The sequence below is a fragment of the Anguilla anguilla genome, chromosome 7 (assembly GCF_013347855.1).
Source record: "Anguilla anguilla isolate fAngAng1 chromosome 7, fAngAng1.pri, whole genome shotgun sequence".
Lineage (NCBI taxonomy): Eukaryota > Metazoa > Chordata > Actinopteri > Anguilliformes > Anguillidae > Anguilla > Anguilla anguilla.
Genome location: NC_049207.1, coordinates 31,225,488 through 31,248,755, shown reverse-complemented (window position 1 = coordinate 31,248,755; position 23,268 = coordinate 31,225,488). Strand labels below are relative to the sequence as shown.

General features: G+C 39.8%; 1 protein-coding gene across 1 annotated transcript in view; it reads right to left on the bottom strand.

The window, feature by feature from the left end:
* rnf20 (ring finger protein 20, E3 ubiquitin protein ligase) overlaps positions 1-23,268 on the bottom strand; it is a 74,748-nt gene that overhangs the window by 3,705 nt on the left and 47,775 nt on the right. The window contains exons 17-21 of the mRNA XM_035427340.1: positions 9,485-9,634; positions 9,038-9,250; positions 8,804-8,929; positions 8,036-8,176; positions 7,649-7,753 (exon numbers count right to left, since the gene is read on the bottom strand). Coding sequence (XP_035283231.1) covers positions 7,649-7,753; positions 8,036-8,176; positions 8,804-8,929; positions 9,038-9,250; positions 9,485-9,634 — 735 coding nt within the window. The remainder of the gene's footprint in view (positions 1-7,648; positions 7,754-8,035; positions 8,177-8,803; positions 8,930-9,037; positions 9,251-9,484; positions 9,635-23,268) is intronic.

Below are 23,268 nucleotides of genomic sequence, written 5' to 3'. Positions count from 1 at the left end.
TTACAATACAATTTAATAGACATTACAGACAACCCCACCCCTCTGGACATGTACACAGAGTTGACCGCCACAACTAAATTCTCAACCTGTGGGAAAGACTGCAGAGTTTGGAGGTCGAATGTTCTGCCCGTGTTCTGCCAATGTAGTCACAATAGGCATTCCTCACACAAAAATAATACAAAATCGGCATTTGGGCTAATTTTAACAGGTCATTAATCAAGGAAACAAGCAAAATTAGAGTAAATAAAGCTAAAAATTAAAAAGTCCACGGACAGTTCAGCGATGTAACTTTTTTACATTAGATGCCAGAAATGATCATGCTAATTTGTTTATAAGCAATTGTGCCTGCACTTAACGCTTCACCAAATGGGGTCATTATAAAAAAATCACAAGGAAAAACTCACTGTGAATTGTTTTAGATGTTAATTGGTTATTATTTATTCATACGTTCATATATAGGTGTCCTAAAAACTTTACACCTTCCAGTGTCCTGGCGAACTTAGAATTCTACAGCCGTTTCAGAAGCAAAATGGCACCAAAACAAAAAAAGAAAAAACGCTCTCGCTATCTTATTCAAAACAACCCCAGAAGGGATTTTGAATTGGTGAAATGAAATTTAAATTGTGGCCAACCCCTGTCTTGACATCATCCTGGTTGTTCAATTCCGATTTGTCAAAGTTATGCCGGGAAAGAGGCCCGATAAAAAGTTTTCTGACATGGTTAGACAGCTAAACCATATGAACAACGATATTTGTTTATATTTGCCAACATCTTGTCTACAGTATGGTATATTGAAGACAAGTAATTACCAGAGGTGGGGGACTCGAGTTGCATGACTTGACTCGAGTCGCAAATTTGAGGACTTGCGACTTGCTTGGCTAATGTTGATAAAAGACTCGACTTGACTTTGACTTGGTATTCATGACTTGAGGCTTGACTTTGACTTTAGGCAGATGACTCGAAAGGACTTGACAGTTTTTATTAAGCTGAATAGCCTATTTGCATTTTTCTAGATATTGAGCATGAACAGGTACCATTTTGAAACATGATTGGGTGACGTTTAGTGCAGTGCGTGCAACCCAGGCTTAAAAGACAGTGTCTAGCAGGACCTAGAAAACAATGCAAGACAGGATCGAGCTGAAAGCATGTTGAAAGGATTCTCCCATATCTGCGATGATTTTCTCTCGAGCCTTATATTACCAGACCGTTTCTGATTCAGACAAGACAGCTTACGAATTGACAGCTTTTCAAGACAGAGCTTCATCATTCTGTTCAACCACAGCAGTATGGTATCTCCCTCTCTCTAATCAACTGTGTGACAAATGCAATCCTGTGAGATCAGGCAAAATGGTATTTTTCCTTGATGAGGATTAAAAGTTCAGTGTTTTAAATTAATGGATGCATTAGTCTACAAAATCCACAGCAGAAAATATTAATCATCAGATAGAATGCTGTGTTTCATATTCACGCAATCTGAGCAATTGCCTATGCAGTAGGTACTCGCGTGTGCCGCATAATAAATACAAAATGGGAAACTGTTGCGGGTATAACAATCTATTTTGGTGTTCAAAGGGTCTTGGATAAAGATTTAAAAACTGCCATGATCATCCAGACATGCTAATCACCCTCCACACTGTAATATCAGTCATTTCAACTCTCTATTTTAATGTCACTCACTATCCTCTATGTTGAAAACTGTCAATGCAGGGCTCCACACTAATTTTTTACATTGGTTGCACTGGTGCGCCTAACTTTTTCATTTAGGTGCACCAGCACATAATTTAGTTGCACCCAAAATTTTTCATCGTACCTTTTGGTGCCGCAATAATACATTTTAAGCGTTACCTTTTTTGTCAGTTGCCATACGCATTGGTAATAAAGGAATAAAGGTGCAGATAAATGTTTTTTTATTTTTATTTAGATCACAGCACAAACAAGAAATCGCAATAACCTCAATTGTTTAAAAAATAAACTTAAAAAGTGCTGATGTTTAAAGTGCTTGACAAACTCGAATAAATCAAACTCAAATAACTCAAACAAAAATGTGCGCTGCTCCCTGAGGAGTACAGGGCGCGGTTTCACACGTACATGGGCGATTCCAGGATTTTAAAAATGAGGTGGCACAGGGGGGACCAACAACCAGTCAGGGGGGGGCCCATGGGAAATCATAAAGTTCTATCAGAAATAAATACAGCGTTGAAAATTGCCTTAGAAAACATTGGGCACGATTTTCAGGCTCTTATGCAGTGCCCTGTGCCCTAATAGAGGTGGCATTGCATGAAAAGTGGCACTGCACAAGTGATTGGCAGCGATTGACAGCGCTCTGATCCAATGGCGTTGGGCATTGTCAGATTGCCAGTACTCTAGCCCAATGGCATTGGGGGGGCACCGGGGGGGCCAATAAAATTTGGGGGGGGGGGGGGGCGGTGCCACCCCTTTAGACACGCTCATGCACATACATGCCTTTTTTTTCCGACCCGCACTCAGCGAAGAAGAATATCAGGGTCAGAGCCAATCAGAGGCAGAGTAGGAGCGGGTCTTCGCAGAATGCGGGTGGGGGAAAAAAAATAACGCTAATCACATACACACACTGTACTACAAAGGAGTATTAGGGCCACACTGAGGGAAAAAAATGAGGAGATTTCGAGAATAAGGTTGTAATATTGCAAGAATCGTAATTGAGAAAAAAGTCATAATATTACGACAATAAAGTCGTAATTTAATGAGAATAAAGTCATAATATTTCAAGAAAAAAAGTCGTAATATTACGAGAATAAATGTGTAATTTTACGAGAAATAATCATATTACCAGAATAAAATCGTAAAATTTTGAGAAAAAAACCCCCATAATTTTTAGTAAAATATATTACCAGCAACCAACAAAACGGGCGAGAGGAGTCTAATGGCAGCCTGAGCCTGCAATTTCCTCCAAGTCCGTGTGGTTCTTTCGTCGGAATAGACAGAGTTTCTTGCAAAATCTTTTCAATGTCCTGATACTTATGATAATGTGGTGTTGATGTGCCAAAAGATTAAGTATTTCATTATTTGTGAAACCTATACTAAAGTATAACTTCACAAGATGCTCTACCTTCCTCATTTTAACGCAGGCGGCAGGCTGCAATTCTGATATTTCCCTTCTAAAATAACACGTAACCTAGAATTACAACTTTATTCTCGTAATATGACTTTTTTTCTCGTAAAATTACGACTTTATCCTCATATTATTATGACTTTTTTCTTGTAAAATTACGACTTTTTTCTCAATATTACGACCTTATTCTCGAAATCTCAGAATGTTTTTTTTCCTCATTGTGGCCATAATGCTCCGTCGCAACACACAGAGACAGACCTGCTAAATGTCAGGTGCACCAGTGCGACCAATGAAAATGTTTAGTTGCACCTGGCAGATATTTGGTTGCATGTGCGACCAAAATGGTCGCACTCTGGAGCCTTGCAATGGAAGGCCTAATTAAAGGAAAAATTACAAAATGCTTAGAGATTAACACTATATTACAGTCATATTCCCATTAAGTTAGTGAAGACCAACAGAAACAGAAATTTCTCAAGTATCAACAACTACCAGACATTTACAGTATCTACACCAATAGGTCCCATCACCATGTTTCATCTGAGAAAACAATCTATTTCATTTTATCAACAAAACTATTTTGTTAAATATTTTTTTGACCAAACTAATATAAAAGCAGTACTGATAATTCTTTTAACAACATGTATTTTGCAGTCAATATTAAGAGTATTGATAAGTATTGGTATCGATAAGCAGTATCAATAGTGGTATTGGTATTGATACAATCCTAACCATACCCATCGCTAGTTGTAGAGACTAACTAACTAACTAACAGGTGCAGTTTTCTCATGACATGGCTTGCCATTGTACCCCTTTCTCTCTTGTTTTAAGTGCTTCTTTCACGGTGACTGGACTTGTGACTTGCTTGACCTGAGCAATGACTTGACTTGACTTGTCTTGCTTGACGTTTAGCAGTGACTCGACTTGACTTGCTTGAGTCTAAACACAGTGACTTGGGACTTGCTTGAGACTTGAAGGTTAAGACTTGAGACTTGCTTGTGACTTGCATATGTGTGACTTACTCCCACCTCTGGTAATTACGGTAAAAAGGAGACGTGCGCCACCTTTTGGATTCCGAATCTCCAGCAGTTAGAATAGTATGCCACAGCCAGCTAACCTGCTGCTAGTGTACATGTTTTCTGGTAGTAAAGTCACAAAGAAAACTAGATTTTTACATGTATTTCTTCACCAAGATCATGTCCACAGTGTGGTGTAAAGCATTTTAGTTTTATGAATGGGTGTTTTTTGTAATTACAATGAAAAGGAGAACTGCACCGCCTCTGGACTCCAAATCTCCAGCAGCTCGATTAGTATACCACACCCAGCTAACCTGTTTACTGGTGGCTAAGTCACCGGGAAAACTAGATTGGACAATATTTTTACATTTATTTTTTTGCCAAGATCTTCTACACAGTGGTATAAAGCATTTTAGTTTTACAAATGGGTGTTCTTTTTTTTATTACAGTGAAAAGGGGAATGTGAGCCTGGTCGATTTGAGTCCCCAACTGCAATGGATTTACATTTTGAAGCCACAGGGTCGCTGTTTGAAACTGAGGCGTTTTGGCATATACCACCTTTGAGAGGACAACTTTTATTAAATATCACATCCCACAACAATATATGAGTAAATGTGTACAGTACATTAGTTTTACTGTAAGAATATCACTAAATATTTGTTCATGTTGTTGAAGACAAGAATACAACCCTAACCCTGCGTTCAACGAGCAACTCGGTTGATGGGTTGCTCAAGTTTACTAGGCTGAAGGAGGAGCAGGAGCTTCCCGTTGTATCCTCTTAGTTGTCTTGTGCAACTACATATTATTGAACAGAAATAACGGCGTCATCAAAGATGTATATTTGCCATATAGCCACATATCTCCTTTTGTTTCTATAGTTATGTCTGGACACTGATAAATATTTGTTACTGCTCTCTCGTTAGCCATATATCTCTCTATATCTCCCTCAATAGTTAGCCACCTAGCTAGCGACCACTCTATCCCTCTCACTAGCTGGCTAGCAATCTCTCCATATCTCTCTCACTAGTTAGAGTGATCACTAGCTAGGCAGCTATTTCCCTCACTAGCTAGCTAGCAAGTAGGGTTGGGTACCGAAAACCGGTACCTTAATGGCACCGGTTCCTATATGGTCAGCACCGACCGGACTGAATCACTACGCAAATTTCAGTGCCTTGTTTCGGAGCCACTTTTTAGTCCCTCCAGGAATGTGCGATCTTGCGATCGCAATAATTAATGCAAATTCAACCAACGAGACAAAGTTTTAAAAAATTATACCATGTCATTCTACAGTCAATATCTGGGACTAAATACTTAATAAATATAAAACCTTAGGCTACCATTGGTTTTACGCATAGAGATGTCCCTTTTGAGACTGAGTAGTCATATATTGTCTTGGACAATATTGTCTAGTGAAATACACGCGCATTGTGATGCCTGGGTACCTTCCAAAATAGCTGTGCATAATGCCACATGGGTTGTTTACGGCATTGTCGCCCATTTTAGTACAGTCTGGCCGAATGTCAATTCATTTATTCAGTAGGTGAGAGTATAAGCTTTCTAACAATGTATAACATGTCAAATTTTCCTTTTGGAATAGCGTTTTATAGGTCAGCGTAACTGAAAATCATCGCATTCACTTACGCATTAATTCTGTGGTAGCAGTAAAAGACGCTGCACCAAACGAAACGTTGTCAATGATTTTTTTGTAATTTCTCGGAAAATACTATTATTATTGAGGACTTCTGGGCATAGCTAAGCCATATGTTTGCTGATAGACCTATCTGACATCGTTTTCTGGTGCAAAACAGAAGCGGATAGAACTGTCATTGATTTACTGTCTCTCTCTACTGAACACAGATAACATTTCATCATTGCTATGTAAGTATTACTGCTCAAAATATTTCGGTTATATACGTTATTTTTGAAATTGAGTGTCTTTAAATAAGTTAGTGATATTATATAATGTGGATATTTCACACTGTAAGCGTTAGTTAGTAGTGTAATAGTTTTTGTGACGCATACAACAGTGATGAGGAGAGTGTTGGAACATTGCCAAAACATGGTGGACGGTTGAAAATTGTTTTCATATCGTCCCATCCCCATACAAGAAAACATACGAAAGTACAGAGTATAGAAATACATACAAGAGTTCATTATTACACATTTAGGTACTGTGCAGCATTGTGTGACAATATTTTTGCATTACGTTTAAATCTGATATCAGTTTCATCTTGAACCTTCATAAGGGGCTCATTTATATGATTTACAATGGACATTTTGGATTTGTTAGCTATTTTAGACCACTCTACTGACAGAAAGCTTGTAATTACCACTTGAAAATTATGCACAGTGAGTTTCTTGAGTAAAAACAGTTGACTCGTAGTGAAATACGTGAATTTGTTGTGATTTACAGAAATGCATAATTCAGACATTTTGGGTAGATTTGGAGACGCTGGATACAGTGCTTAGTTTTTGCTTCATAGATCTTTAGTAGTTCTACATATTCACCCTTAGATTTTATGAACTTCTGGCCAAGACATTTATGATCCAAGAAATGTATACTTCAACCTGCTGTATATATGCAATCTCCCAGTTTTTCATTGTGAGCTAAAAAAGAGCAAATTCATTTTAGATTTTTTGCCTAAACAACTGCATTTGTGGCACTTTATTTCTTCCAAAATTATGAATATAAATAATCTAAGCTAGTATTGTAAATGGTACAAATGTCTTGCTTCATTTAAGCAATTTTTCAAGTCTCTGTGGTGTACACATCTGGAGTTATAAAGCTTTAAATAGGGTACCCCCTAAATGGGCAAGGATTGGCCAGATTTGGCATGTGCGCCAGTGTTTAAAGTTGTTGTTTGCTCTTTATTTTAAAGAAGGTATCGGTTCAGGCACCATTTAGGAATCGGTACCATTTTAAAGTATCGGTTTTGGCACCGGTACCCAACACTACTAGCAAGCAAGTTGAAACTGCCATACAAGCGTCATTTTCAGACGCTTATCCCTGTACTCTTTTTGAAAAACATTGTATAACGCCGGGTACCATGATGAGTTGTTAGTCTATTTTTCCTCACTGAGCGGAAAAATAATTCGCGAAATGGTATCATATTGGTTGGATAAATAGGAAGCCCGAAACTCTGACTGGCTGTTGATGGGCGATGTTGTGGCCAACATTTTTCGGGCAACTTTGGTAGCTCAGTTGCTCAGTTTCTCGTGTTGCTGGACGTCGCTCAGCTACATACAGAATGAATGTACTTCCGGCAACTTGGTTGACGAGTTGCTCGCTGTATGAATACACTATAAAAGTTGCACGGACAATGATGCATTTGCTTCCAATGATAGTGATTACATGCCAAGGGAAATGGCTACTTTTTAACATCGTATTAAAGCAAACACATATTCTGGCAAGTTAGCTACTTATATTGTGTTATTTGATTATACTATAGCATTTATGCATGAAAAACAAACTGCAATATGTTTTCTGAAAAATCGCCAAAACAGGTTTGAATTCCCTACAGACAAGCACTGGCGCAGTTGCTACCTTGTAGTCCTTAATTTCCTCGTTGAGAATCTCATCGCAGTTCGGAATGTTTTCGGCTGGCTTCTTGGCTTTCTCCAGTTTCCTCCTCAACTTTGAAATGTCCTCCTGAAAAAAGAAATTGATGTAGACATTCCAGTGGTGTGTGAATGTGTGTGTGTGTGTGTGTGTGTGTATGTGTGAGTACATAGATTTAGGTTTCTGTGTGTGTCTGTATGAGGTGTGTGCAAAGTTTGTTGTGTGTGTCTGTTTGTGGTGTGTGTAAATGTGGGGTGTGTGTGTGTGTGTGCATGTGTGGCATTTGTGTGTGTGGGTGCATGTATGTAGGTTTCTCTGTGTGTGTAGAGTGTGTGTATACCAGGCGGTCTTAGTGGGTGCAAAAGCACTTACCTGGGCCCTGCGGGCATTGAAGGACTCCTTCTCGCGGGAGAGGCTGTTCTCAATCACCTCCTCTCGAACCCCGTTCAGCTTCTGCTGCACAGCATCCAGCTGCACCCGGATCTCCTCTGAGAGCTGGGCTGACTCCTGCGCCTAGGGGGGCAGGGAAAGAGGGGGCCAGAACATTACACTACCGACAGAGGGGTGACAAATTAAAGGAAATACCTGAATAAATGAGAGGAGAAACATAACAAATGCAGATGCTTCTATACACGTGTACTGCATTATACAATTAAGCAATTAACTTCCTATCATGCTCTATGGCATGTATAAAAATGTTGAGCAGGCCCAATTGACCTCGATTTAGGATAAACATGGCTAAATGACTTTGAAAGAGGGTTCATTATTGGGGCACAGATGGCAGGAGCTTCAGTCACGAAGACTGCTCAACTGGCTAGTGTTTCAATAGAAACAGTGAGCTGTTCAATAGGAACTGCCTGCATTGGCAGAGCACAACTGGGAGGAGGACCTGTCTGTCTGTCTTTATCTGTCCTTTTCTGAACCTACAGAGGATGCAGCAGCCACAAGACAGCCCTACAGAAAGTCTGAGAACCTCAGAAACGTACTCTGTCATAAACAGGTGTAAAAGGTCCTTGGACATAGGAGGAGACACCAGCAGGAGAACAATCAGTCTCAAGTAGTGATGACCATCAGCACTCAGCCCTGGTTAGAGAATAGAGCAAGGGCTCCTGAAGGACAGGTCCAGTAGAGTGGAGGTACCTTGCGTTTGTTCATGTCCAGGGCCTGAGTCCTCAGCGTCAGCTCTTTCTCTGCAGTAACGATAGTGTTCTGTAGGAGGCGCTCCTTCTCTTCCAGCTTTCTCACCACCTGAAGCTGGGCGTCCACCTGCCCGGGGGGTGGGGGAAGGGAAGTTAGCACATGCACGCACGCATGCGCACACACACACACACACACACACGCACACAGTGACTGGTGAGCTCTAGCCCCATCCACCTGTGTTTTGAGCGTGAGCAGCTGGTCAGCCAGCTCCTCCTTCTCCTCCTTCAGCAGTTTGTGGATCTGGTTGGACTTGATCCTCTCGCTCATCAGTTTGAAGTTGGCATCGTCCTTCTCCCTGAGCTGCTGCATGAGCCGAATGTTCTGCTCCTGCATGTCCTCAAACGCCTGGCCTGTCACATCCATCTCGCTTAGCAAGGCGTCCTCTTCCTGCCATGCACACGAGGGGGTAGGGGGTGGAATTGGGCAGTGTAGGATGGTTACATCGTTGGTAATTGCATTGTAGCCATGGTGTGAGAGAATGGTAAATACACACGCATACACACGCGCGCACACACACACACACGCAGTAGCATACCTAAATGTGCAGACACAGGCACACAAACAAACAAACACAAGTATGCACGCACATACACAAAGTCGTGTGCACAAACACACACACACCTGCTTGGCGAGAGACAGTTTCTTGTTAAGCGTGTCGATCTGCTCCTCTACAGAACGGATCTTTCTCAGCGCCTCCTCATCGGCCATCTTCTTCCCCTCCCTCCTTTCCCTCTCCTCCAGGTCCCTCAGCCTCTGTCTCAGCTCCTCTGCCTAGCGGGATGGGACACAACCCTCTGTCAAGAAGTCCACCCCACACCACCTCTCATTGGACATCACCCAACCCCTCATTACCATAGCTGCTGATAAAAATGATCAATAGGACTAAGAATTCACCAAATGAAAATATAATATTCACATGCGAAATACATTAGTATTTGAAGCAGCCAGTATGTGAGGCCATGTATGGGAATACCCGTACATAGATATGTATATCTATACATGCATATATACAGAGAGCTCCATGATGCTTGGAAGAAAGACATATTTTTAAAAAATTGATTTGGCTCTGAACTTTACCATTTTAGACTCTTATAATTTTGGTTTAACCCAGTAGAAATTACAGCACTTTTTATACATAGTCCCCCCATTTCAGAGCACCATAACATTTGGGGCAAATGGCTTCACAGATGTTTTTGATTATAACATAACATAATATAATGACGAGAACAGGCCATTCGGCCCAATAATGCTTGCCATTTTCCTACCTAAATTAGTGCTGCCTCTACTACGTGGTCTGGCAGGAAATTCAACACATTGACTGCTCTCTGTGTGAAAAAAATACTAAATGTACCTAATGAAATACCTAATGTCTGTATGGAATCTACCTTTTGTTAATTTCCATTTATGTCCCCTCATTCTAATAACAGAACTCAACCTGAAGAATCTCTTGTTACTTCACTTTGTTGAGCCGCTTAATGAATTTAAGTTTCCTTTACTAAGCTAGAAGAGTTACTAAGTTTACTAAGTTACTAAGCATCTTAAGTCTTTCCTCATAGCTTTTATCTTTAATACCAGGAATAAATTTAGTGCTCTTCTTTGAACTTTTTCCAGAGCCTCAATATCTTTCTTGTAGTACAGCCCCCAGAACTACACACAATACTGTAAGTGTGGTCTAGCAAATGTATTGTATAAGATAAGTATAACTTCCTTGGATTTATACTCAATATTTTTGGCTATATATCCCAGCATCCTGTTGCCATTTTTTACTGCTACAGCATGGTACCTAGAACCAGAAAGGCTTTGATCAACCATTACTCCCAAGTCTTTTTCAAACTGAGCACATTCCAATTGTGTTCCTCCCATAAAGTAATCCTGCCTAATGTTTTTATTTCCCACATGCTGAACTTTACATCTGGCTATATTACATTTCATTTGCCAGGTTTCCACCCATTTCTGGATTTCATTTAAATCTCCTTGGATTACTTTAGTAGCTTCCAAACTATTAGCTGGGCCTCCCAGTTTTGTATCATCAGCACATTTTACCAATGTACTTTCTATAGCCGCGTTTCCACCGCAGGAACTATACCCCGGAACTAGGAACCTTTTGAGGAACTCAGTGCGTTTCCACCGCAGGAACTAGGGTCTAAATTTAGTTCTGGGGGCTTTGTTTTACCCCCCAAAACGTTCCTGCTCGGGGGGTAGTACTTTCCGAAAGTACAGGAACCTTTTGGGTGGAGCTTGCAGCGCTGAACATTTCTGATTGGTCGAGTACTCGTAGCATTTGTGTTGTATTTATTTTCCGCCATTACCCCGCCATGTTTGAAATATGCAGCGGCAAACCAATTTATTTTCATAATAAACTTCAAATCAAACTTGTACGTTATGCGGCGCAGTAGCCTACTTTGGTTATAGCCTGTCAACGTCTTGGAATTATAACGTGTGCTCTTCTGTTCTTTTCTTGCTTTAGTATCGTTTTATAAAATGCTAAGCATTCGTGCTGGGACAGCATATTACGTAGGCTACCAAACATTCAAACGGATTAATTCGGTTGCTGAATATTTTCTTCCGGATTTTCTTTGTTAGCCCGTTGTAATTGATTCAAAACGTTTGATACAGTATGTGAGGTATGCGGTAGTTCTGCATAATTAACATTGGTGATACGCACTTTTTATCCGGGTAAAATAACAGGTTAATTCTAGTAATCTTCCCTTTAGCTTTTTCAGACTGCCGTAATTTTACTCAATTTTACTGCCATTTTTCAATTCCACGAAAAGACAGGAAGACTATGGACTCTTTATGGTGCATGGTTGCATCTGGAGGGCACACTTCGCTGCTCGGCTAGCAGTAACTTCGAAGGAAAGCAAATGGTGGCTGTACCACTACTAATTTACATTTCACGTAAGTCCGAGTTTTCGTTCTATTCTTGTCATTTTGCGATTAGCCTATATGGAATTGACGACGAGAAAGTAATAAAACAGCAAATTGTTTACAGTGTGCGCACGTTTTCTGCTGTTAATGAATGTGTTTGAGAGGATATATGAAAATCAATAAATACAAAAGTAACCATATATAGTCATTGTTGGTAACCCGTTGTATATAAGTGGAATAAACCCCTCCGGGCTGTCCCGGTTATTAGAAAATAATGTAGGCTACTTCGGTGGTAGTATGGGGTTACAGAAGAAATCATATGACAGATGGACCGACGACAACGTCAGTGGGCTAATTTGCCTAATCTTCGCGGTACTTTAGACCCCGGTGGAAACGCAGACAACCATTGGCTGAAGGAACCTTTTAGTTCCTGGTAAAGTAGTTCCTGGGACTGAAAGTTCCGGGTAATTTTGGTGGAAACGCGGCTTAAGTCCCTGTCAAGGTCAGTGATATACAGTCAGGTCCATAAATATTTGGCAAAAGTTATTGTTATTTTAGCTGTTTACCACAGCATATTGGAGTTGAAATTAAATAATGAATATGAGCTTAAAGCGCAGACCTTCAGCTTTAATTTGAAGGTATTTACATCCAAATCGGGTGAACGGTGTAGGAATTACAGCACTTTTTATATGTGGTCCCCCCTTTTTAAGGGACCAAAGGTAATTGGACAATTGGCTGCTCAGCTGTTCCATGGCCAGGTGTGTGTTATTCCCTCATTATTTCATTTACAAGTAAGCAGATAAAAGGTCTAGAATTGATTTCAAGTGTGGCATTTGCATTTGGAATCTGTTGCTGTTAACTCTCAATATTAAGCTGAAGCAAGCCATCATTAGGCTGAAAAAAAAAACCCATCAGAGAAATAGCAAAACATTAGGTGTGGCCAAATCAACTATTTGGTACATTATCCTACAACAAAGGATTTGCAACCAAGTATTAAAAATGACAATTTAATTTATGATTATGTTAGTTTTTCCAATTAATTTTGAGCCCCTAAAATTGGGGGGGGGGGGGGGGCTATGTATAAAAATGGTTGTAATTCCTACATTGTGCATACAATATTTTTGACAAAACCCTTAAAGCTGAAAGTCTACACTTAAATCACATCTTGATTGTTTCATTTCAAATCCATTGTGGTGGCGTACAGAGCCAAAATGATGAAAATTGTGTCACTGTCCAAATACTTATGGACCTGACTGTAAATGAGGAAGAGCAGTGGTCCCAGAACCGATCCTTGTGGGGCTCCTCTTCTAACGGCTCCGTGCTCAGATAATATCCCTCCTACTACTACTCTTTGTGTACTACCCTGTAGCGAGTTCCGAATCCACTCTAAAATACATCCTCTAATTCTTCATTCCTCTAAAGTCCCTCATGTGGTACCTTATAAAATGCATTTTGAAAATCTAAGTAGATAATATCATATGCCTTGTTATTATCAAAACACTTGGTAGCTTCTTCAAAGAATACCAGAATGTTTGTCAGACATGTCCTTCCCTTACAAAAATCATGCTGGCTATCCCTTAGGATGTTTCTATTTTCAAGAAATATTTCCAACTTGTCTGTAATGATAGATTCCAGTATTTTACATATGATGCACGTCAAACTTACAGGCCTGTAGTTTCCTGGATCCGTACAGTCCCCTTTCTTATATATTGTTATTATATTACCTCGCTTCCAGTCCTCAGGTATTTCTCCAGTTTCTATGTCTAAAAATACCTGCCAGTGGTTTCAAAATGACTGCAGCTAACTCTTTGAGTACTCTTGGGTATATGCCATCAGGACCTGCTGCCTTGTTTGTCTTTAGTTTAAGTAATTCATGCAGCACTTCTTTATCCTCTATTTCAATATCTGATAAGACTTTGAGTATTGAATATGCCTTCCAGTCTACTAGTAACCTCTTCTCTAGTAAAACTCTCAACAAAATAACTAATGAAGCTATCAGCAATATCTTTATTCTTAGAAAGCAATGCTCCTTCTTCATTTTCTTCTTCATTAATGCACTTGATATCTTCTTTGACTTTCCTTTTCCTACTACAGTATTGAAAAAAACGTTTAGGATTACTTTTTGCATCTTGGGTAATTTGCCTTTCAAAGAGTCTCTTGGGTTCCCATAGTCTTTTTCCCACGGCGTGCAGGAACTGGCGCCATGGGCTATGTGTGGCAAATTGTGGTCACTTACTCACTCACTCACGGACAACCTTTGAGGGAGGTTTGTGGGACGCATGCGCAGGTGGTGTTTCGTTTAGTAGGACGCATGGTGGTACGGTAAGACATTTTTAAGCACAGCTTTATTGCCTAACGTTACTTTAGCTAACCCTAACATGTTTGCGTTTCGCCACTTTAGCTAACCTAGTTAGTGTGTACGGATCGCCTACTTTAGTTAACCTAGTTAGCGCGTACGGATTCTATCCTGCAGGCATGAGTAGGAGCTAAGGACACACAGCTACAACCACCGATACAGATGTATGGACACCCGGAGGACAACAAATAATGTTACAGAGGTCAGGGCATGCCATAGCTAGCTAGCTATATAGTATGGGGCAAAACGGAGCTTTAGAATGTCGCCAGCAGTGTATGCGCGTTAGCTCGACAACACACTTATCATAGAAAAGGTAGTTTGTAGCCTTTTTTTTGGTTCATTACAGTGGTGGTATAAGTGAAAAGAAGTAAGTGGTACTGTGCTGTTAGTCTTTATTGATCGCCGTAAAAGTTTCATGTAAAGTAGCTAGTACAATCTGACAGCACTAACCCATAAAAATGTACTGTAAATGGTACTTGCTTAATCGAACGGTAAATGTGAAAAACATTCGATTACAGTCAGCGGCACCAAAATTTTCTGTCACACCCTCAATAAACAGCAAAACTCCCAGTAGAAGATTGAATTAAATCGTTTAAAGTTATATATTTTCTGAAATCGTTATCGATTCCGCTTGGCCACAGTGAGTTAAGCACCAGATCCAGAATTGATTTCCCTCTTGTGGGCTGATTGACATACTGTGCAGAAAAAATATATTACATCTAAAAACTATTCCTCACTTTTTCCTTGTCCTGTCATCATTTCCCAATTAATATCAGGGTAATTGAAGTCACCCATCACACTACTGTCTGAAGCTGGCGGCTGGTAACACACTCGTACCGTAAGGCCCTTTTCATCTTCCCCTATGAGCTTTATCCAAATATCCTCACTAGGCACAAGCTGGTCCATTTCTGGAATTTTCTGAACATTAAAATTTCACACCTACAGCTACACCCCTACCCCTCTTACTGGATCTATCCTTCCTAATGAGTTTGTACCCTTCCATATCATCCTCATATAAACGGCATAGTGATTTTCAAAAGGGTGAATTTCCTATACCTAGCAACTTTCAAGTATCGTAGAGTGTTTTTGCACACCGTTTCAACATGAATGGCAATGAATGACGTCTGTCTGGACAAAACGTAAACAAACATGATATATCAAAAATAAAGCAATTTTGGGAAAAATGGTCGAGGTTTATGTAAACTATGTGGCCGATGTTGACAATGGACAATGACATGCAGAAACACTGGTATGGTCCTTTAAGCATTGAATAAATAACACTGAAAAGAACTACCTGGAGTGGAATCCCCCTGGTTATAATCAACTAACTTAGCTAGCTTTTTACTAAATAGCAATGACTGGAGGAACCCTTGTACTAGGAAATATTTTGTTTATCTCAGAACAGACTACAACCAAAATTTACCCGGAATCAGATTATAATATTATAACAGCTAATGTTAGCATGTAACAATAAGGGAAAACTATTGAACTACAATAATATTTTGCTCCTGGGGGGTTCAAAAACCACACAAAAAAAAACATGCGTTCAGCAAGGAGGCCAAATTATCTAACTGGCTATTTTGCTAGCCGAGTGATCTGTCAGGTGTGTTCAATTGCTTACTTAGTGTAGGTATGAGATAGTTTTCAGCATCTAGCCTTGATTCTAGGCTTTTGATTGCCTTTGGAGTCAGTTATTGGTGTTTGTCAACATGAGGATCAGAGTGCCATTGAAAGTCAAGGAAGCCATTATGAGACTGAAAAATAAAAAATAAACAGTCAGAGACAAAGGCCTGGCAGAACTTCACCAGAGAAGACATCAGCACTGGGTGTCTATGGGTCACAGGTTTCAAGCAGTAATTGCATGCAAAGTATATACAACAAAGTACTAAACATAACTACTGTCATTTACATAACATTAATATTGGGGGGGGGGGGGGGGGCAATGAATAAAAAGTGTTGCAATTTCTACATTGTGGCGAATTGGTGATGCTAGGTATGCCATCCAGCCAAGTTACGCCTTGGCGGAGTATGTCCCATACCTATACAGCATCAAGAGTTTCGCACTTTTCAGGGTTCCCCGCAGAAATAACCACAACAGCCAGACTCTCAGCCCTTAAAAACATTAATTTCTGTACATTCTGACCCCATTTCAACAGACAGAATTCATAAACAACTTCACATGTCCACACAATAAAGCTCCAAACTTAGGAGATTTTACATTTTCTCCTTCTTCTTCTTTTTCCTGCCAGAAATGCTCCTAGCCAACAAGGGATATGTCTCCCCCATTTTACATACCCCAGCCATCCTTCACCTGCACTAGCCAATCAAAATGTCACATACACAAGCAAAATGGACTTGTTATCTTTTTCCCCAAGAAAATTGCCAGTCCCACAGCTAGTCAGTATGTGGCTCAGTGGTAATGCTATTTGCTGACTAATAATTGTCTATTACTTCTCAACTATTGCTTTTGCCACCACATCTATGCCATACCATCTACACATTCAGTTAACTGCTTACAATATCGGCAGGCCATATGAATACAACCAGAGCTCAGCAGTGCTTACTGACCTCTCTTCTTTAAAACCACAAACAATTTTCACCAAGAAAATGCATGTCTTTGGACGCTACTTGATGGTGGCACACTGCCAACGTTCATTACTGGGAAGCACAAGGTCAGACGATCGAATCCTGGCCTTGCCCCTCAGGCAGATCTTTGTATATCTTACACTAACATTTTCTTACACTTATATTTGCTAACTAATAATTGTCAATTGCTTTGAACTATTGCTTTTTGCACTTATCAAATATCAGAATCTTCAATGCATATGTTTACCAAAAGTCACTCACGGCCAGCGTCGTGTGCATTCATGACGGTAAATGTATTGATTTTCTTAAAAAAGTTACACCAGTGAGTTGAAACAATTAGAAAACATTGAATGACATTGTTTTTGGAATACAGTTTCTTTAATTTTGGTGAGGCAAGATAGCCTATATTGTTTGAAGTAAAGTAACTTGCCGTCATTTTGACATCAATACTTTTAATGGCAGGCATAGATTTCGCCAGTTTGAAATGAATGAGTTATAGACAGTGCTTTGTATGTGTGATTAACTTAGCATTTTTGTATGTTGAAAACATGTTTTTTATGAGATAGTAATTAGAGTCCAAGCAACATGCAGCAATTATCTATTTTAAGGTGTAAGGACACATGATCGGGCTTTTGTATTGCAGTATCTCATGTGTACGTGGCCATACAATATTTAAATGTACAAACTTGCTGACATTTCTTTGATTATGCTGAGAAATGTCACGGCCATCAGCTTAACCTTTCTGTCGTGAAAAACGATGGATTTTTGTTTCTAATAATGACAGCTGGGTTCATACAATAGTGAAATGTGCAGTACAGATGGCATTCATACGCAGGCGAACAGACGAACGTTCATTTCAAAACAGGACAAGCGGCGATGCTGTCAAGTGTTTGCTTTCTTTTAAAATGTGTTTGCAAAGGTACAAGTTCCGAAAAAGTGGCGGGATTGGGCGCTGCTAGGTTACCTTGGAGCAGACATAGCAGTGCTTTGTACTTTTCCTCGTTTGATTCTGGTTTTGGAAACGAGAAAATCACATCGGATAACCAGTAATTTATCACTTTAGCAACCAGTAATAGCCAGTAATTTATCACTGATGTAAATCACATGACTTTCCATTAACCACAGCCAATAAATCCTGAAATCCTGCTTATTTGCTGTATTCCTAATGAGATGCATAGTCAGCCATGGCAAGTTTCAAATGTCTACAAGGAAAATGTAATTTTTGAATTTTCTCCATTTTTAAAATTTGTTGAAGCTTCATTGTGCCCACCTAGTGGTTGGTCAGGGCCAATTCTTTACAGATGTCCTCAGGATGGAGTTAATAATAGGCAAGTATCGCCGCTTTGTATCTGTCTGCAGTTTATTAGTTTCTTGGTAATAAAAGCCAAACCCACATGCAAATTCACTGGATTACTCAGAGCACGTTTTTGAATTGTACCAACTTTGTTTATATAACACTTATGAGTACATGCTACTTTTCAAGTTTTGTGCATATCAGTCCAACTGTCTAGGAGATGTTTAAATGTTTTTGATTTTATTCAAAATGGTGGTAAATGCATAATCCTAGGCAAATTTCTTGAGACAAATTTATTCTGTAGAGAGATCTTGTGACATTTGTTACTGGTCCTTATTCAAATGTAACAGGATTTACTTTAGTTTATTTTGTGGAAATTCAGTTGATTGTTATACTGTTTGAGGAGTACTGGTTGGAGATACAGCTGACCTGTGTGCCAATGTGCATGTGAATCAACCACATGAAAGTCAGTAAAGTGATATGAACAATGAATCCAAAATGGCTGCAAATGAAGATGGCAATGACTAAAAATCATACATAAATGTATTCAAACTGAGAAGATTAATCAGGTTAGCAGGTTTTAAATATTTACATAAAAGCAGTGATTCTTAGTGAATTGTTAATTTATGAATTGTTGAGCTCTGTAATGCCCTGTGGCTGAATCAGGCCAATTCTTAGTGGCGGTGCTCAGGGTCAAGCTATCAACTAGTCTGGACGAACGCATGTACTTTCTGGGGCAAAAGGGAGGAGCCTCTGCCACTGGGAGCCAGCAGCAGCTTCCCTATTGATTAATCGAACTGTCTGTCTTAGTATGCCGGTTTTGCAAAAAGCCACACCCAAATGTAAATTACATGGCTTCCTGCCATGGCACTTACATGTGGCCAATCAGTGCTAAAATCACACAGTGATAAAAGGGATGTACGCTGTACCAGTGCAACAAGTTTAACCCCCTAGCGCACATGCTAAATCTGGCCAATCCTTTCCCATTTAGGGGGTACCCTATTAAAAGCGTTATAACTCCAGATGTGAACACCACAGAGACTTGACAAGTGGCTTAAATGAAACAAGACATTTGCACCATTTATAATACTAGCTTATATTACTTTATATTCATAATTTCGGAAGGAATAAAGGGCCACAAATGCAATTGTCTAGGCAAAAAATCTAAAATGAATTTGCTCTTTTTTAGTTCGCAATGAAATACAGGGAGATTGCATATATACAGCAGGTTATAGTATACATGTCCTGGATCAAAAACTTCTTGACCACAAGTTCATAAAATCTAAGGGTGGATATGTAGAACTACTAAAGTTCTATGAAGCTAAAAGTAAGCAGTGTACCCAGCATCTCCAAATCTACCCAAAATGTCTAAATGATGCATTGCTGTAAATCACAACAAATTCACGTATTTCACTACAAATCAACTGTTTTGACTCAAGAAACTCACTGTTGCATCATTTTCAAGTGGTAATTACAGGCTTTCTGTCAGTACACTGGTCTAAAATAGCTAGGGGTCCAGAGACATATCCAAAATCTCTCCAAAAATGAATATAATGCTTTCTGTCCATTGTAAAGCATATAAATGAGCCCCTTATGAAGGTTTAAGATGAAACATTGATATCAGATTAAAAAATAATGCAAAACTATTGTCACACAATGCTGTACAGTACCTAAATGTGTAATAATTAACTCCTGTATGTATTTCTATACACCGATACTCTCGTATGTTTGTATGGGGATAGGACGACATGAAAACAATTTTCAACTGTCCACCACGTTTTGGCAATGTTCCAACTGTCACACGTCATCACTGTTGCATGCTTCACAAAAACTACTACATTATTAAATATAGCTGCAAGCAGCAATGAGGGTGCCAAGCAGTCCAGCAGGGCAGAGTTGCCATGGCAATTTGATCGGATCATGTTAAAAGCGTGGCTGGTAAGCACTGATAGCAAGTTTTATGAAAATTGACCAAAGATTGGGTGTAACTGAGATATGAGCTGACATCCTGTTTGGGTCGTTTGTCTTTGATTTGGCTGTAATGGATGAACGTTTTTGAAAACCAAAAATGCATCAGAGAACTTTTTTGAGGTTTGGTCCAAGATGATCTGTGCCAAGTTTGGGGAAGATTGGGCAAACTTTGTAGCCTGTGAAAATTTTTCAAACTTTCGATAAAATCCAATATGGCGGCCGCATCAATTAGGTTGACATGAAAAGTTGCCATGTCTCGGCCTTGGGACCTCTCACGGTATCACCAGACATGAGAATTATTTTTTAAGCAAACACCTCACCAGTTATTAGCCAAAACGCATTTTTGCTAATTGCAGCACCCACCCGTGGTCAAATGACGGAAATTTTTTGTGCTTGCTCAAAATGGGGTCCCGAGTCCATGTACCAAGTTTGGTTTTGATACATCAAAGTGTTGCTGAGTTATGACCTCACTTCCTGTTTGGCGGCTTCCCTGCCATTTTCGATTGACTGTAATGGAGGAAGGCTTTTGTCTCTGCCTTGGGATCTCCCAAGATACAACCACACACAAGAATTACTTTTTTATGGCAAACACATCAACAGTTATTGGGCAAAACGCGTTTTTACTTATTGCAGCGCCCCACAGTGGTCAAATGACTCATGTTTTTTTTTGCACGTCCTCAGGAAGGGGTACTGAGTCTATGTACCAAGCAAGCGGCCAAAACCAGACTTCGTTTTTGAAGCTCATTTCCTGGACTTGTTGTTCCTGGTTGCTCAATAGCACCACTACGGTTGGCTCCAGTATAGGTGTTTCATATCCAGTTTCCATGTAAGTCTACGGTACAAATGCGGTCAAAATACAAAGTCAATTATTTTTTCTCATGAGAACAAATAGTCACAATATGTGTATTTTATTCGTCTTATGACTGTCATGGGTCGATTTCATGATTTATTGTGTCATTTGGCACTGTTATAATATTTGTTGTGGACCAATGAGGTACAGTTTGCGTCACTTCCTAATTGCTGCGGAGGACTAAGCTACAGTAGGGCTACAGTCTATGGTCACTGGGTGGGATGGTGGCGCCTCTTGGCCTTGACATTGCTGTTCTGTCCACGGTCCACCTGTGGCGAAGTCAGAAAATGCAAGGCAATCCCATTTCGTAGTGATTTCATTATGGCGTGTGCTATTTACAGCTGCACTAGACGACCATAAAATAATCCTCCTTTGAAGTTTTTCGGTAGCCGAGTAATTTTTACTATTTCCTTTAGCTACTTAACAAATAATTAGTTGGCAGAAAGAGTCATCAGCTTGCTATATTTGGTAGTCCAGTAGCCTATGCTAAAGCAGTTCGCAAATGGCTCGCAGCCATTTGACTAGCTAGCTAACCCTAACCGGAAAATATTCAATCTGTCAAACGTGTTTGACGGCTTGTCAGTCGTGTACATTCCGTAAATGTCTACCTGGGCCATGGCTTCACACATGTGACAAAGCTCCTATAATCCCGATTTTGGGATAAACACTGCAAAATTTTCAGTTTCACGAAGCGAATTAAGAGTCTTAAGGTTTATTTGCTGAATAACATACAACACACGATGAAATCACACACACACAGAATTTGATGAAATTAACCATCTTTTTAAGACTGGCATTTAGAAAGGAACATGTTTTTAGCATTTAAGAGACCGACAAGAGCATTTAAGACAGTGGTTCTCAGAATCGGTCCTGGGGGCTCCTTGCGTATATTGGCTTTTCTCCATTGGTTTTGATGATTTACAAGAAAAAAAATATAATAGCCTAATAATAATTAGAAATTCAATGTACATTATTTTTGTCTTCATGCTCCAGGTGGAAAACTTGCTGTACAAAGTGCATTGTCATATTTACCCGCCTGCAGATCAGTTATTAAAATACTTGGTAGATGTGTTAATCACCGCTGACAGTGTTAATTTTTATTTGGTAGAAAGTGACTTGCGAACGATCGGTCAGCTAGCGTCACCCAGCAAGTGAACACCACAAACGGCGATGGAGTAGCTAGTAGCAGTTACTGGCTCATTAACTGACTGTGGCGAAAACCTACGACGATAATTTCCTCGGTTAACAGCAGGTCTACCAGACAGTCACATGAAAATTAGCCTAGTCAAATCACCAGTAGTCTACACATCTCTGATTGACTGACCATCAGCGTAGTCGATGTTCTTCCCCTGTGGTTCATATTGCTAATGCGTGAGCTAACCACAGATAGCCTACCTAGCTCACTGGCAAGCTGATATGCTAGCTAAGCATATTCGTTTTGCTGAGAAACATAATTTGAAGAAAACTGAACATAATTGTATTATTAATGTCATACATATAACGTGATTACATGACACAGTACAGTCACGAATGGAAATTAAACTCCGTAAACATTTGATAATATATTTTAACATAACGGCAGACAGTCAGCTAGCCTCAAGTTCGTTCTGCAATCGTTCGTTCAGGTTGATGGGCTTTTCCGCACCGGACTGTCAATCACATTGTAAAAATCACAGAACCGCTTAACTATATGGTTTTGGCTCCAAATCGACAACATGGCCACGCCCGCCATTGAGCTTCAAAACATGTTTTAGAGACCCACAGAGAGTCAATGGGTGACGTCACAGTAGCTTTGTCCATATTTTTTACAGTCTCTGGCACCAAGTCTGGTGTTGATACATAAAAGCGTTGCTGAAATATGAGCTCACTTCCTGTTTGGCGACTTCACCGCCGATTTCGATTGGCTGTGACGGACAAACACTTTTGAAAATCAAAAATCCATCTATAACTTTTGTGAGGCTTGGTCTGAACATCATCTGTGTCAAATTTGGTGAAGATTGGACAAAATTTGTGGCCTGTGAAATTTTTTTTTGACTTTTTCAAAAAAATCCAATATGGCGGAAAATCCAATATGGCGGAAATTGACGTCATTGGGTGCGTTGAACTCGGCTTGATCCAAGGAATCCAACGGTACCTCATTTTTTTTAAATCGGGCATACGGCTCAAAACTTACAGGCATAAACGTAACTCCAACTTTGACCCATTGGTGGTGCTACAGCGCTCGAGGTGGAGGCATGAATCTTGGTGAAAAGAATCATGGGACTGTCCCCAATCAGTGTGCCAAATTTCAAAACTTTTTACCATACAGTTCTAGGGGCTGCCATAGACACCCTAGCCAGAAGAAAAAGATGATGATGATGATGAATAATAAGAAAAGGTAGAAACACAATATGTGTCTACGAAGCTTTGCTGCTTGTCCCCCAACTAACGCTTACATTACAGTGTGAAATATCCACATTATATAATACACTAACTTATTT